This window comes from Brachyistius frenatus, unplaced genomic scaffold (genome assembly GCF_029030835.1).
Source record: "Brachyistius frenatus isolate BFR_SWC_R1_liver_20210118 unplaced genomic scaffold, ASM2903083v1 Contig_75, whole genome shotgun sequence".
Classification (NCBI taxonomy): domain Eukaryota; kingdom Metazoa; phylum Chordata; class Actinopteri; family Embiotocidae; genus Brachyistius; species Brachyistius frenatus.
The window spans coordinates 458,990-472,500 of NW_027210674.1; the positions used below are offsets into that span (position 1 = coordinate 458,990).

At 43.9% G+C, this 13,511-nt stretch overlaps 1 protein-coding gene across 1 annotated transcript in view; it reads right to left on the minus strand.

Moving 5' to 3' along the window:
• Positions 1 to 438: 438 nt before the first annotated feature.
• lamb2 (laminin, beta 2 (laminin S)) overlaps positions 439 to 13,511 on the minus strand; it is a 55,769-nt gene continuing 42,696 nt past the window's right edge. The window contains exons 22-35 of the mRNA XM_069708357.1: positions 11,244 to 11,468; positions 10,941 to 11,158; positions 10,152 to 10,248; positions 9,213 to 9,394; positions 8,920 to 9,110; positions 8,335 to 8,519; positions 7,982 to 8,223; positions 7,602 to 7,805; positions 6,020 to 6,164; positions 5,689 to 5,896; positions 5,472 to 5,613; positions 4,607 to 4,783; positions 3,295 to 3,454; positions 439 to 1,905 (exon numbers count right to left, since the gene is read on the minus strand). Coding sequence (XP_069564458.1) covers positions 1,769 to 1,905; positions 3,295 to 3,454; positions 4,607 to 4,783; positions 5,472 to 5,613; positions 5,689 to 5,896; positions 6,020 to 6,164; positions 7,602 to 7,805; positions 7,982 to 8,223; positions 8,335 to 8,519; positions 8,920 to 9,110; positions 9,213 to 9,394; positions 10,152 to 10,248; positions 10,941 to 11,158; positions 11,244 to 11,468 — 2,513 coding nt within the window. The 3' untranslated portion in view covers positions 439 to 1,768. The remainder of the gene's footprint in view (positions 1,906 to 3,294; positions 3,455 to 4,606; positions 4,784 to 5,471; positions 5,614 to 5,688; positions 5,897 to 6,019; positions 6,165 to 7,601; positions 7,806 to 7,981; positions 8,224 to 8,334; positions 8,520 to 8,919; positions 9,111 to 9,212; positions 9,395 to 10,151; positions 10,249 to 10,940; positions 11,159 to 11,243; positions 11,469 to 13,511) is intronic.

Here is a 13,511-nt window from a genome sequence, read left to right on the forward strand (position 1 = left end):
TTGATCCGCCTTTATTCTAATGCAGCTTCATCGCTGCTCTTTAAATGGGCTTTTCCTCTCTGCGGTTTGGCTAGCAGACAGCTATAAAACCTGACAAAGACACGACTCTGTCAGAGGGCAGATGAAGGACTCATGACGGCGCTCAATAGCACAAAAATAGAAGTGGGACATCTTACACCGTGGCAGACCCGGAGCTGAACCACACAGCATGCTTAGAAAGTGGACCAGTGGAGGCTTTTTAAATCATCACAGTGTGTAATAATTAATTCTGACTCACTCGTGATAAAAGAAGGTACTTAAACATAAAGAATTGTTAAGTTATTTAAGCTTTATTCCCAAAACTGCACACTGTAAAACTTCACACACGTTTCTCTTGGTATGTTTGCTTTGGTAATTAGTCATCAGTCATGTGGCTGTTGCTGATTGGTTAAAAAAAAGTTTTGTTTTTTTTTGGTTTATTGTGATTCTTAAAAGACAAATTGTCACGCAAACAGTGAATGTGTGTCGAGAATATTGGCAGTTCAAGGCACGATTGTCTCTTCAACAATTACTGCGGTCTTAAACATTTACAATCTGTGCAGCACAGGTTTGGCATTCATAAAAAATGATTTTGGTGATGACTTCATTGTTAATCGATCTCTGGACTGAGAGCGGTGGCTCGCATGAGTCACTGAGCTGCCTCCTGCCTCCAAATTCATATTAAATGGAAAAACAAAAGTGGTATCTATCTCTTCATAGCACTCAGGGGAAAAGGGAATAAACTTGTTTCCCAAATGTTTTAGATTTGTGCCGTTTCATTCCCTAAATGAAAAGTGTTCCTACTGTTCACAGACCACGTTAGAACATGTCAGCCTTCCTCATTCAGACCATAACGTCTTTTCATCGGCTCCATCTGACAGTCTGAGATGTTTCACCCACATACGTAATGATGCTAACGACCTCGGAGCCGCACAGTCACATTAAACTGTTTCATACAGTTCTCTCCACGTTTCGTGTTCAGCCATCCTCCCACCGCAGCCATGACAACCTCCCTCGTCATTTGATTAAAGACGAACATGATGATAACTGGATTCCTAAACCACTTCATGGGATTTTTATCTGAGAGCCCCAAATTTTTAAATCCATACGAATGAAATAATTCTTACTGAAAAAGCCTGACAAATATATGTCATAAATAAATGACAATAAAAGAACATAATTGCACCCATTAACCCCCATAAAAAAAACAGCTGTTGTGTTTCCTGCAGCAGAAACGCTCCACTGCAGGCTGACTGAAGTCTGATGAGCACAGCTCTAAAGACAAATGTGGAAAAAAATGGGAAGAAATTTAGATGCAACACAGTTCCATCTCCATAAAAAACAACATGGTTTTAAAGCAACTGTCCAATAAAGGCAAAATTCAAATTAAGAATAACCTAAAGAAAATTAACCTGCAGATTATTTTCAAAAGCATTATTTTCTCCCAAATCTGTGCAAGATGGACTTTTTTTGAAATATGATTTTCATTTTTATATTTAAAACACTAATTTAAATGCATACATTCAAGATTCTTTTCAAAATAAAAGCAAAATAATGTGCACAAATTAGACATAACATAAAATGTGTGATATGAGACTAACTTTTACATATTCAGTCCTGGTTATGTTTTTATATCTCAATATGATAACAAACAAATCCACACATTCACTAGCGGAGTGTTTCCTGTTTTCCTCCGCGGTCTGTTGCCATGGCGCTGCGTGTGAACACGGTGATGCACGGACCGGCTCGGTTACTGGCACGTGTTGTAGATCTGGATCTGTTTGTTGATGTCGTTGAGGATTCCTCTCATCTTGTCCTCCAGGCCGTCCAGCTGGCGAGCTTTCCCCTCCAGCCTCCTCTGGTTCTCCTCGTAGTTCTTCTCCAGCTCTGTGGGAACCAGGAAGTTCAGGAATGGTCACACAGCTGGAGGTTAGTGTCCTCTGAACTGGACCGAGCGAACACGTGGACCAGAACTATTTCTAAAACACTGTAAAAAAAAACTTGTGGTGTTCCTCAAGGATCCGTTTTGGGGTCACTTGTTTTTTTAATTCGTGTGTGTGTTGCTCTTTGGTGAGAGTGCACCGCATCTTATTCCACATGCTGATGAAACACAACTTTATGTGGCCGTACCTCCTGATGTCAGACGGCCCTTTGATCACACAAGAGTTTTATAAATAAACAAGGATACGACTGAAATTGGTGCAACAGGTTCTTTGGCGGTGAGACAGAAACTAGTACAAACTTGAATTGTGTAGGATTTACGACCCAGACCCAATTTAACTGGTCTGTCCACCCTCCATAGAGAATTGTTTGCAATCCTTTCATCCTGCTTCAGGTTCATTTCAACCAATCAGCTCGCGCCAAATCCGTCTGACACTCCGCCACCGCTGCAGTGATCTACCGTGTCCACCAAACTGGGTTTTTTTTTTAGGACAGAATAATCTAGAGAGTTAATAAAATATTAACATTGTGCTTGTCACCGTCACCAGCCGTCCAATCAGTGAAGGAGGGGCGTGACAAACACGGTTAACCAGCTTATTGGTCTCTGATTGCTCCGCGCTTCAGACTGGCTGCACACGCTCAGAGTTACCAGACTGAATTCATCAGAAAATGAAAGTTCAAAGCAGAATTAAAGCTTGAAAGAATGGTGCCACATTCTGGGGACTTTATTCTCTGTTTGCAGAAAGATGACCAATATTCTCACGTCTATATCGTAAATATAAAGCACAAGTTATTTACTTTAATTCTTGTTTTTCTGCCTTCTCCACACTGGATTTTTGTCATGATTTCACTTCTCTCTTCTATGTATATTTATGAACTGTTTCTACTCACGTTCTGTTTATCAGATTGTTATTCTCCCGACATGTTCAGACATATAAACAGATTTTTGCTGTAAATTGTCTGAAAATGTTTGAAAATAGCCACACATGTCAGGTTTGATTGATTTAAACTACAGCTGTTGATCTCTCTGCATTCTGGTTATTCATTTTATTTGCATCTACATGAATGTAACAATTAAATATAATTTAAATAAAATATTTAATAAAATCAAAATTTCTTTCTGCTAACTACATACACATGACTCATTGTGTATCTTTTAAATTACGGGCCAGTTTCCTTCTTCACAAACACAAACACTATCCACCTGTTCCACACACACACACACACACACACACACACACACACACACACACACACACACACACACACACACACACACACACACACACACACACACACACACACACACACACACACACCCTGTATCTGAAGTACCTGCTAGTCTCTGCAGCTTGTCTTGGGCGTCTTTCAGCAGCTCCTTCGCTTGGTCTCGGAGACTCTCCGCCTTTTTCTTGGCATCCTGCACTGCCTTGGCCTTGGTGTCGACCCGCTGCTGCACCTCGTGGTATTTATCCGTCAGCTGGCCGTCCAGAATCTGAGCGTCCGGACGGGAGAGAGGTTTTTATATGGGAGCTGTGTCGCACGCACACACCTACACGCACACCTACACACACACCTACACACACACACCTACACGCACACCTACACACACACACCTACACACACACCTACACACACACACCTACACACACACCTACACGCACACCTACACACACACACCTACGCACACACCTACACGCACACACGCACACCTACACACACACACCTACACACCTACACACACACCTACACGCACACACACACACCTACACGCACACACGCACACACACACACACACCTACACACACACACACACACACCTACACGCACACACCTACACACACACACCTACACGCACACCTACTACACACACACACCTACACGCACACCTACACACACACACCTACACACACACACCTACACGCACACACCTACACACACACACACGCACCTACACACACACACCTACACACGCACCTACACGCACACCTACACACACACACCTATACACACACACCTACACGCACACCTACACACACACACACACACGCACCTACACACACACCTACACACGCACCTACACGCACACCTACACACGCGCACCTCCACACGCACACCTCCACACGCGCACCTCCACACACACGCACCTCCACACACACGCACCTACACACACACGCACCTACACACGCACCTACACACGCACACCTACACACACACACACACCTACACACGCGCACCTACACACACATGCACCTACACACACACGCACCTACACACACACACCTACACACGCACACCTACACACACACACACGCGCACCTACACACACGCACCTACACACACGCGCACGTACACACACGCACCTACACACACACCTACACACACGCACCTACACACATACCTACACACGCACCTACACACACACCTACACACGCACCTACACACACACACACACCTACACACACGCACCTACACACATACCTACACACGCACCTACACACGCACCTACACACGCACCTACACACGCACCTACACACACACACACACACACACACACCTACACACACGCACCTACACACACACCTACACACACGCACCTACACACATACCTACACACGCACCTACACACACGCACCTACACACACACCTGCTTGGCTTCGTTGGCCTTGTCTCGTGCCATGGTGGCCGTCTCCTCGGCTCGTGCCGCCGCCATGCTGTTGTTGGCCCGTTTGGTCTTCAGGGCGGTGATCTCCCGTCCCAGCGTGCCGAGCCGGTCCACCGCTTCACTCAGGTCCTTCTCACTGGTGGACGTCTCCGACTCGATCTGAGGACAACATCAGTCAGCACGATGAAATATAATCTTTCTGACACGATGTCCTCACAGAGTGTGTTTGTGCTGGTTTTGATCCTGTGTAGCACGGAGTAACTTTTCACAAGTTGCACAGCAATGCTGCAGCAGCTGGATCGAGCAGCCGAGGTGAGAATGTGTTTTTCTGTTTGTTTTCTCTGGCTGATTAAAAAATGTTGGAGTGAAGCCCATCAAAACATCGCTTCGGTTTTTATTTACACTTGATTTTTCTTACCAGAAAGGTTTAAGCCAAAAAAGAGGATTTGCATATTTGTTTGTCTTCATGTGGATATTCTTGTTAGGATGTATCATAATTGTATGAGCAACCTTTAAATCTGCATTGACTCATTTTAGCAGATTCAACCTCCATCGTATTTAGTCGGGGCTGGTAGATCACGCTTTATAAAAAAAAAAGCCACAAGCCAGTAAAGTGTGGCCCCCCTGCTGTGCAGCGTTGACATCATCTTTTACATTAGTGTTTAAAACCGCATCGAACTTGATTCTTTTTTTCATTTCGAGAATAAAGTGTCTGTCAGCAACGATCCAAATCTGAATCTGAGCACCGTTATTCTCTTCTTCTCCTCGTCTCCGACTCCCTGCTGAGTTCGCCTCCTCCGCCGCTCACGACACATCAAGTGTTCTTATTCTAATGATTCCTGCTGACCTCCGCCAGCCGGTTCTCCGTCTCCCCGATGTTGGCTTTGGCTCCTGCGATGGCTTTCTCTGCTGCCGTCTGGGCGGTCTGAGCTCCGGCCAGCGCCTCCTTCACCGTCTCCACCGTGGTCTTCACCCCCTCCGCCCGATGCCTGAACACCAACAGAGAGTCACTGGCGGCCGGCGCTGCCGACAGACGGGCGTGTGGACGGGACGGACGGGACTACCTGGCCCTCTTGGCGTCCAGCAGCAGCCGCTCGGCTCGGCGGACGTCGTCCTGCGTCTGCTGCAGGATGGCGTCCACGTTGGACAGGCTGCGGACTCGCTCCTTGATTTCATCGGCGAGATGTCGGATCTGCAGCGGCGAGGCCGGGATGGAGAGCTGCAGCACGTGGTTGGCCACCGCCTCGATGCTGTCGGGGTCCGCCCCCTCCTCTGAGAGACAGACAGGAAAGACAGACAGGAGAGACAGACAGGTGAGACAGACCGGTGAGACAGACAGGAGAGACAGACAGGTGAGACAGAGAGGTGAGCTGCTGTTGGTGCAGAGCGACCTACGAGTGAGGAAGTCTCTGATCTGCTTGATGAGGTCTCTGAGCTGGTTGTTGGATCGCTCCACGGTGGTCTTGGTGGCTGCAGCTTTCTCCAGCGCTGCCTGAGCTTTACTCTTCGCCTCCTCTGCTTTGGACTTCGCCTCGGCCACCTGCAGGAAACACAAGTTAACGCTAACAGAAGACTTGTGTCTCCGTTTGGAGGCTGAAACTCTCCCTGAAGGCAGCGTTGAGATTCTCAGAGGAAATCTTCTTCTCCGGTTACTTTAACAACGTTTTCCAAGACTTGTTAATGTGATCAGTTTTCCAGGTTTTGGAGAACACGCTGCCGGCGGGACCTGAAACCCTGTTGAAGGTCACAAGTTAAAGAACCCAGACTTACTGTCACTCCTTCTCTAACCAGCCACTAATCGATTTATTGTTTGTATTGATTTTTATTGTTCCTTTAGTTTATTTATTGTTTATTCTGATTTGATTGATTTATTTCCTTGAGGCCTTGAATCTGTTCACAGTAATCAGTCCCTCCAGGGTTTTTTTTTGATTGTTGTGATAACAAATTTTTGATTTTGTGGCGATTTTTCTTTCTTCAAAAACTGTGATGTTATTTTCAGTTTTAAATGAGTTTTTTTGCAGTAAAATTGCTGCAATAAATGTTTTTATTATTATTGTTTCTTAAGCACTTTGTGATAAGCAATGATATGTAATCACTTCCTGTGATAATAATCGTGCTGCACATCACAGAAATATTTTAATCTTAATCTTTTATTGAACTTAGAGAACTGTGCAGATCAAAGTTCCTAAAAGGTCCTAAAAGGTCCTAAAAGGTCCTAAAAGCTGCGTATGTTTCCAGAACAGACCGTCTGTGACTGGAATATAGAAACAAGGACTACATCAGCTGTCAAAATAAGAGCTTTAGATGCTGTTTAATTCATGTTCATTCAACACATAGACCTGCTGGATGAAACCAACAAAGAGACGTCTCTGACAACTGGACGTGTGGAGAAAACTCATTTAACATCCAGGAATATGGAATCACTTCCTTTGATCACAAACATTTAATCATCATTTTAATGTGAAGACCACATTTCCCACAAACCCCGTCACTTCCTGTTTCTCCTCTTATTCCGGTTTTAGTTTTATTTGGTGATTATAGGGAGCAGAACCTTTCTGATTGTAGATGAGAAGTTATTTTTGGTAATAAAGTCAGTTTTGTCTGAAAAGTTTATTCTAAAAAATTGCAAGATGTCGACATCCTGGAGGGAACGACTTCCACTGTAATTCATCCATTCAAATCATGACTTGTGTGATGTACATCATCAATTTGCTTAAAGTATTAGGTGGATAAAACCATATCACACAGTTTGATAACCAAAAATAATATAAAATTATAGGCCTGTTTTTGTACACAAAGGTCTCTAAAAACTCCACCTTTAATTAAATTCAAACACGTTTCATAATCTGGCGTAAATGCATCAAAGAAGAGGAAGAAGTTCATATCACTGGGTGTGAATACGTTTTTCTGCGTCCTTAATAAAACCAAACGTATCCCATAGTAACCCAGATGGTGTGTTTGTGTCGGTGAAACAGACCTTGGTGAAGAGTCCCTCCACCTCCCCGATCGCTTTGTTCAGCTCCTTCTCTGCGTGCTTGGATCTCTCCAGAGCGTTGTCGGCCTCGGCCACGGCGCCGTTACAGTTCAGGCCTCCGCAGTGACGGTTGCCCTCGTCGTCACGGCAACCTGCACCCCCACAGGGGCTCTCTCCACAGGGAGCATCACCGGGGGCGCCGCACACCTGTTGGTACAGGTGTTAAGAGGTGTATATGTAAGACTAGTGGAAACCAGAAAGGACGTTTAGTTTGTAGATTTTTGACATTTTCATTTTTATTTACATTTTTTTGCAATTTTATTTTTGTATTATTTGGCCAAAACAAAAGGCACAACAAGACTTAGCAGTGACTTCTGTCTGACCTTCTCGTTGATCTTCTTCATGTCCAGGCCCTGTGCTCGGGTGTTCAGGTCTCCCAGCGCACGCTTGTTTGCAGCATTTTTCCGGTTGAAGTCGTCCTTCTTCGCAGCGATGAGGCGCTCGGCGCGGCGCCGGGTTTCCGCCGACCGGCTGACGGTGCTCGGCCGGGTGCTCGTCGATTCGTTGGCGCGTCGCTCGGCGTCACGAGACCTGTTGTAGGAGCTGCGGATGCTGTCGTACGCCCCTGGAGGAAAGAGGAGAGGACTTTCATCTCATTTCAGGGGAATTAAAGTGATGCTGCGTTGAGATCAAGATCGTTCTGGACTTCGGATTCCTGATTCCCCTTTTTTCTCACCGAGGAAGTTGGAGTTTTTGAGGATGTTCAGCTGCCGGTGGAGCTGCTCGGACGTCAGGTTCAGCTCTTTAGCTTCTCTCTCCAGAGCACTCAGCTCCTTGCTGGCCTCGGAGTTGCTGTCCTGGACGACGGTCAGGTCTCCTTCCAGACGGTTCAGCGTGTCCGTGGTCTCACCGATCTGAGCTCTGTGGACAAGATGCAGAAAAACTGGAATTTTTTTAAATGATCTTAATGCTGCCAGCCGAAGTGAGAGACAAAGTAAATATAGATGGACAACCCTGTTTCCGAAAAGGTTGGGACGTTGTGTAAACTATACTTTTCTAGTCTTTTGTTGATTCTGTCATTACTTGTTTGAGACGTGTTGCTGCCATCAAATTCAAAATAAGAATATTTCTTTTGAAAAACAAAACTCATTTCTCTGTTTCAACATTTGATATGTTGTCTTTGGTCTATTTGCAATTAAATATGTGTTTATGTGATTCGCAAATTATTGCCTTTTGTTTTTACATACATTTAAAAGCGTCCCAACGTTTTGGTGGTTGTATATTTCCATGTGTAAGATGCAGTGTAATCCGCCAGCTGCACCTCAGATCTTCAATCAGCTCCATCAGCGTAGCGACGGCTGCAGCCGTGGCGTTGCGAGCGTTAACGATGCCCTGAGCTTGAGCCAGTTTCTCCTCCAGGTCCCTGAAGGCCTTCTCGTAGGGTCCGGTGAGCCCGGTGGTCTGGATCTCATGGGCCCGCTCCGCCAGCGCCTTCGTACGCACGGCCAGGTCCTGGAGACGAGACGACACGGTGAAGGGAAGGACTCTCTCTGACTCCTCCGTCCAGCAGTACATTCACAATTTATTCAGTTTGTTTTGGTATTCAAGCTGCACCTGCACGATGCGATCCCAGTCCCCGAAGCACTGGTGACAGGGCTGGCAGTTGGGGAACTGACCCGAGAAGCCTCGAGCACACTGGTCGCAGCGGACGCCCGACACCCCCTGCTGGCAGACACAGTGACCCGTCAGCCGGTTACACTGAGACGTCTCGATGCCGCGCCAGTCGCAGTCACACGCTGGAGGACAGACGGGAGGAACAAGGAGCCTCGTTTATAATCACAGCTCGGCTTTCACTTGTAATTTGTTCGTCTCCACCTGATGTTGGATTAACATCATACGAGGAGCTCTGCATTCATTACTACAGCAGCTCTCTGAGTTTCAGTGTTCATCCAAATGAGCTGCAGGTCTGTCTGAGTAGAAACTCCTGAACAAAGTCAACTGACGTTAGTTTAGTTTGACATTAGAAGAATTAACAGTTCAAATAGTCCGTTTTTGAAAAGAGTGAAAAGACGTGCAAGTTTATAAGTGGCAGCCAGAATAAAAGCTGTTTGAATTTTTTAAATACTTATTTTTAATCATTTCATTTATTCTTGAACATCACCATGTTTTTCAGAACATCACCATGTTCAACCACCTTATTAGCACTTGTTTAATTTCAATTTAATTTGTATATAATGTAAATTTTTACATTTTTATATTTTACTACCTGTATTTTTATTCTGTAAATTTTTATTGCTTTTACACTCCATGTTTTGAACCTATGCTGCTGTAGTGAAGAAAGTAAGAAACAAACAAACAAACTAACACAATACAAAGAAAGAAAGAGAGAAATAAACAAAAAACAAAGAAAGAAAGAGAGAAACAAAGAGAGAAACAAAAAACAAAAAGAGAGAAACAAACAAACAAACAAAAAACAAAAAAGAGAGAAAGAGAGAGAGAGAGAAAGAAAAAGAGAGGGCGATAAAGAGAGAGAGAGAGAGAGCGAGCTCTGACCTCTGCACTGTGTGGTTGGGTCTCCCCAGTAGTTCTCCTGACAGTCGGTGCAGGTCTTCCCTCCGAAGCCGTCCCGACACTGACACTGACCTGTGAACTGCACAAACACAAACAGTGTTTTAAATACATACATACATTTTAAATACAACAGTGTTTTAATTGTATTTTGTTGAATTGTCTATAAACTATTTTAATATACAGTTCAGCCCAAAAACATTCACATACATGTCAAATGTTCATGTCCAGTGAATTGACTGATACTTTTCTTGTGGCTGGAAATGGAAAAACCAAGTGAAACAGGATGTAAAGACATCGTGCTGGAGATAAAAATAAAAACATTAAATACTTTTCACGGGTTTTTTTGTGGTTTTTTTTACATTTCTATGAAAAACATCATGTCTATGACTTGCAATGGACTAGAAAACTACTGCATGAGCTGTTCTCAGTTTGTAGTTGATGACAACACTGAGAACTTTGGACATTTTAGTAAAATGTGTCAAAAGAACATGGAAATAGTTATTTATTTATTATTATTATCAACATCTCTGCAAAATGTCTTCCAATGTTATATCATTAAGTTATTTACAGATGATGAAAGCTGCTGGTCAAATAAAAATTCGCTAAACATTCAAATGTGACATGGTTATGAATAATTTGGGGCTTAACTCTAAAAAGCTGTAAACAAAAAATTTTAAAAAAATGAAAAACAGTTGTAAAAATGTGAATTTGACTGTTTAAGTTGCTGAAACAAGAGTAAAAACGATGCGTTCAGGGTCGTGAGTTCCCCACCTCGTTACACGAGGACGTGACGGAGTTGTTGGGGTCACAGCCGCAGCGCTCGCAGCCTCCCCCCCCGGCCAGGTTCCAGTGGTTGGGGGCGCAGTGGTCGCAGGTCAGGCCGATGACGTTGGGCAGACACTGGCACTGACCGCCGGCCCGCTGACACACACAGTCCTCCCGCTCCATGCACTGGCTGCGCTCCGTTCCCAGGAAGTTACAGGTGCACTCTGAAGGAACAGGAAACATCGTCCTTCACATGTAAGTCGGTGTGTTTTCTCTTCATGGGACGTCTTCTGAGAACGTGTTCCTCACTCCTGCAGTTGCGGCGCGAAGCGTCCCCGAAGTATCCGCTCCTGCAGACGCCGCAGTCGGGCCCCTCCGTGTTGTAGAGGCAGCGGCTGCACCGCCCGGTCCGCCGGTCGCAGGCGTCCACGTCGGACATGTCGATGTTGTTGTTGCACTGGCACGGCTGGCAGCGGCCTCCGGGCTGAGAGGGGTTGCCGTAGTAACCCGGGGCGCACTCCTCACACCGGGCTCCTGGACGATGGAACAAAAAACAACAGCAAAAAACAGAAAAAGTTCAAGTCAGACAGATAAATACTTTGATTTGCATTTGAATATGTGTGCAGTGCGACTCAACGGGGTTTCCCCCAGATGTTTTCAGGGTGGATGAAACAGCAGGAAGCAGGAAGCAGGTGAACTCAACACGAATTCTGGTTTCACACAGCGATGAGGATTTCTCCAAATCCAAGACTGAACACGGATTCTCCAGAGTTTGGATAAAACAGGTTATCATTTTGAAAATACAAATACTTTAATTTTAAGAAATCTAAACTAGCATGCTTATCGAACAAGGGCCCAACAATCAATCTATACTACGGCGATACTTTGATGACTTTAATCGTATTTAATATGCTCAAATTTTATGAAATGATTGGGAAATGGTGGAACTAAATTGACGGCGTTGACACGTCATGGTTGTGACAAAAGCGACATAAAAACAAATATGCAAAGATTATTGAAAAATTAGCAGGGTCTTGTTTGACTTGGTAGCATTTAGCAGCTAAAGGGTCCTTAGCAACGTTGGTTGCCTGATTTTATACCTTTTTTTACGTGTTGACAAAAACTTCAGACCACAAAATAAGAACAAATATTGTAAAAAATGTACTGTTTTTAAATCTCGAGAGGTTTTTTTACTCTACTTTTTCAACTGGCATGTAAATTATACATTAAAATAGCTTTTAACACTTTTTTTTAAATCCAAATTAAATGATAATCTGTTTCCTGAGGACAACTGATTTTGTGTCTATCATGTAATCATATAATTTATTAAATTAAAAAGTGTTACATTTGCGTAAAAGACTCTTTAAATAATCAAATATAAATATTTTATACGAGAGAATTTTTTATTTTCACTGGAATTATCACTTTTTCTTCATGGGACATGTTTTCTTTTCACAATCTGAAGAATCAGTGTGAAAGGTTTTCAGAGGACATCATGAAATAAATGTTAGTCTAACACTTGATTTAAACCACAAAGCAGGACATTATTATATGAATAAAGTCTGTCAGTTTGTTACTCATCATCATTCGGTGGGGTTCGTTAAGTGTTTTTATCAACACACTCTTCAGTAGTTTGTGACATTTAATTCAGCAGTAATTTACATTCAGTGATTTTTTTTTTTTTTTTTTTTTTTTTGCAGGATGTCTCACTCTGCTTAAAAAAATAAATAAAATCTCCACAGAGACCAGTGTAACCACGGCAACCCACTGTCCTCCTAAAGCTGGTCTGAGACAAAGAAGTATTTATCTGAGTAGAACAGGAAGTGGAGCGCAGGATGAGGAAATTAAAGAAAGAGAGAATGAGAAGTTGGATGGAGGACAGGAACAAAAGGAGGAAGAGAAGGTGGAAACATCATCTGCTTGGGTTTCTGTGGTTTTTCTGGCCCAGCCACGTCTCTGTGTGGACATGTGAGGCTCTGCGGCCTTCAGCATCACTCGCTCCCACATGAAGCTGCACACTGAAACCAGCTGCAAAACACCAGACAGAAACCGACCCAGAGCTTCTGAAAAATGATGATTCAGGTCCTTGTTTTGGGAACATTTACACAGACCTGGTTCAACTTTAGTTTCTAAATGTTTTAACCTTCTGTACGACACTGTTCCTGCTGCAGTGGTTCCCAAACATTTACCGACCCAAATCCGTCACATTCAGACAGAGAGATGCAAAGTTTCCGACAAGGTCAAAGTTCATATGTCAAGTATAAAAGGAGCCTGCAGCCACACGGGGTCAACTAAATTATACGAACACGGATTAATAATTAAAGTAACCATCAACCAGCTGATAGTTATGGGTGTGGTAATTAATTTAATTCATCTTAAACTGTCAGAGCTGTCAGTCAGAAACTCACAGTTTCAGTTTCATATCACTCAGAGGAGGGGCGGAGCTTAGCCATGGGGGGGCTGCAGGTAAACTGCTGCACAGTAAAAATACGATCAAAGAAAAAGTCCTGTTAAAAATAATGATGATTTACATCCATGATGTGGTCCATGACATTTTTTCTTTCAAAAAGAACCAAT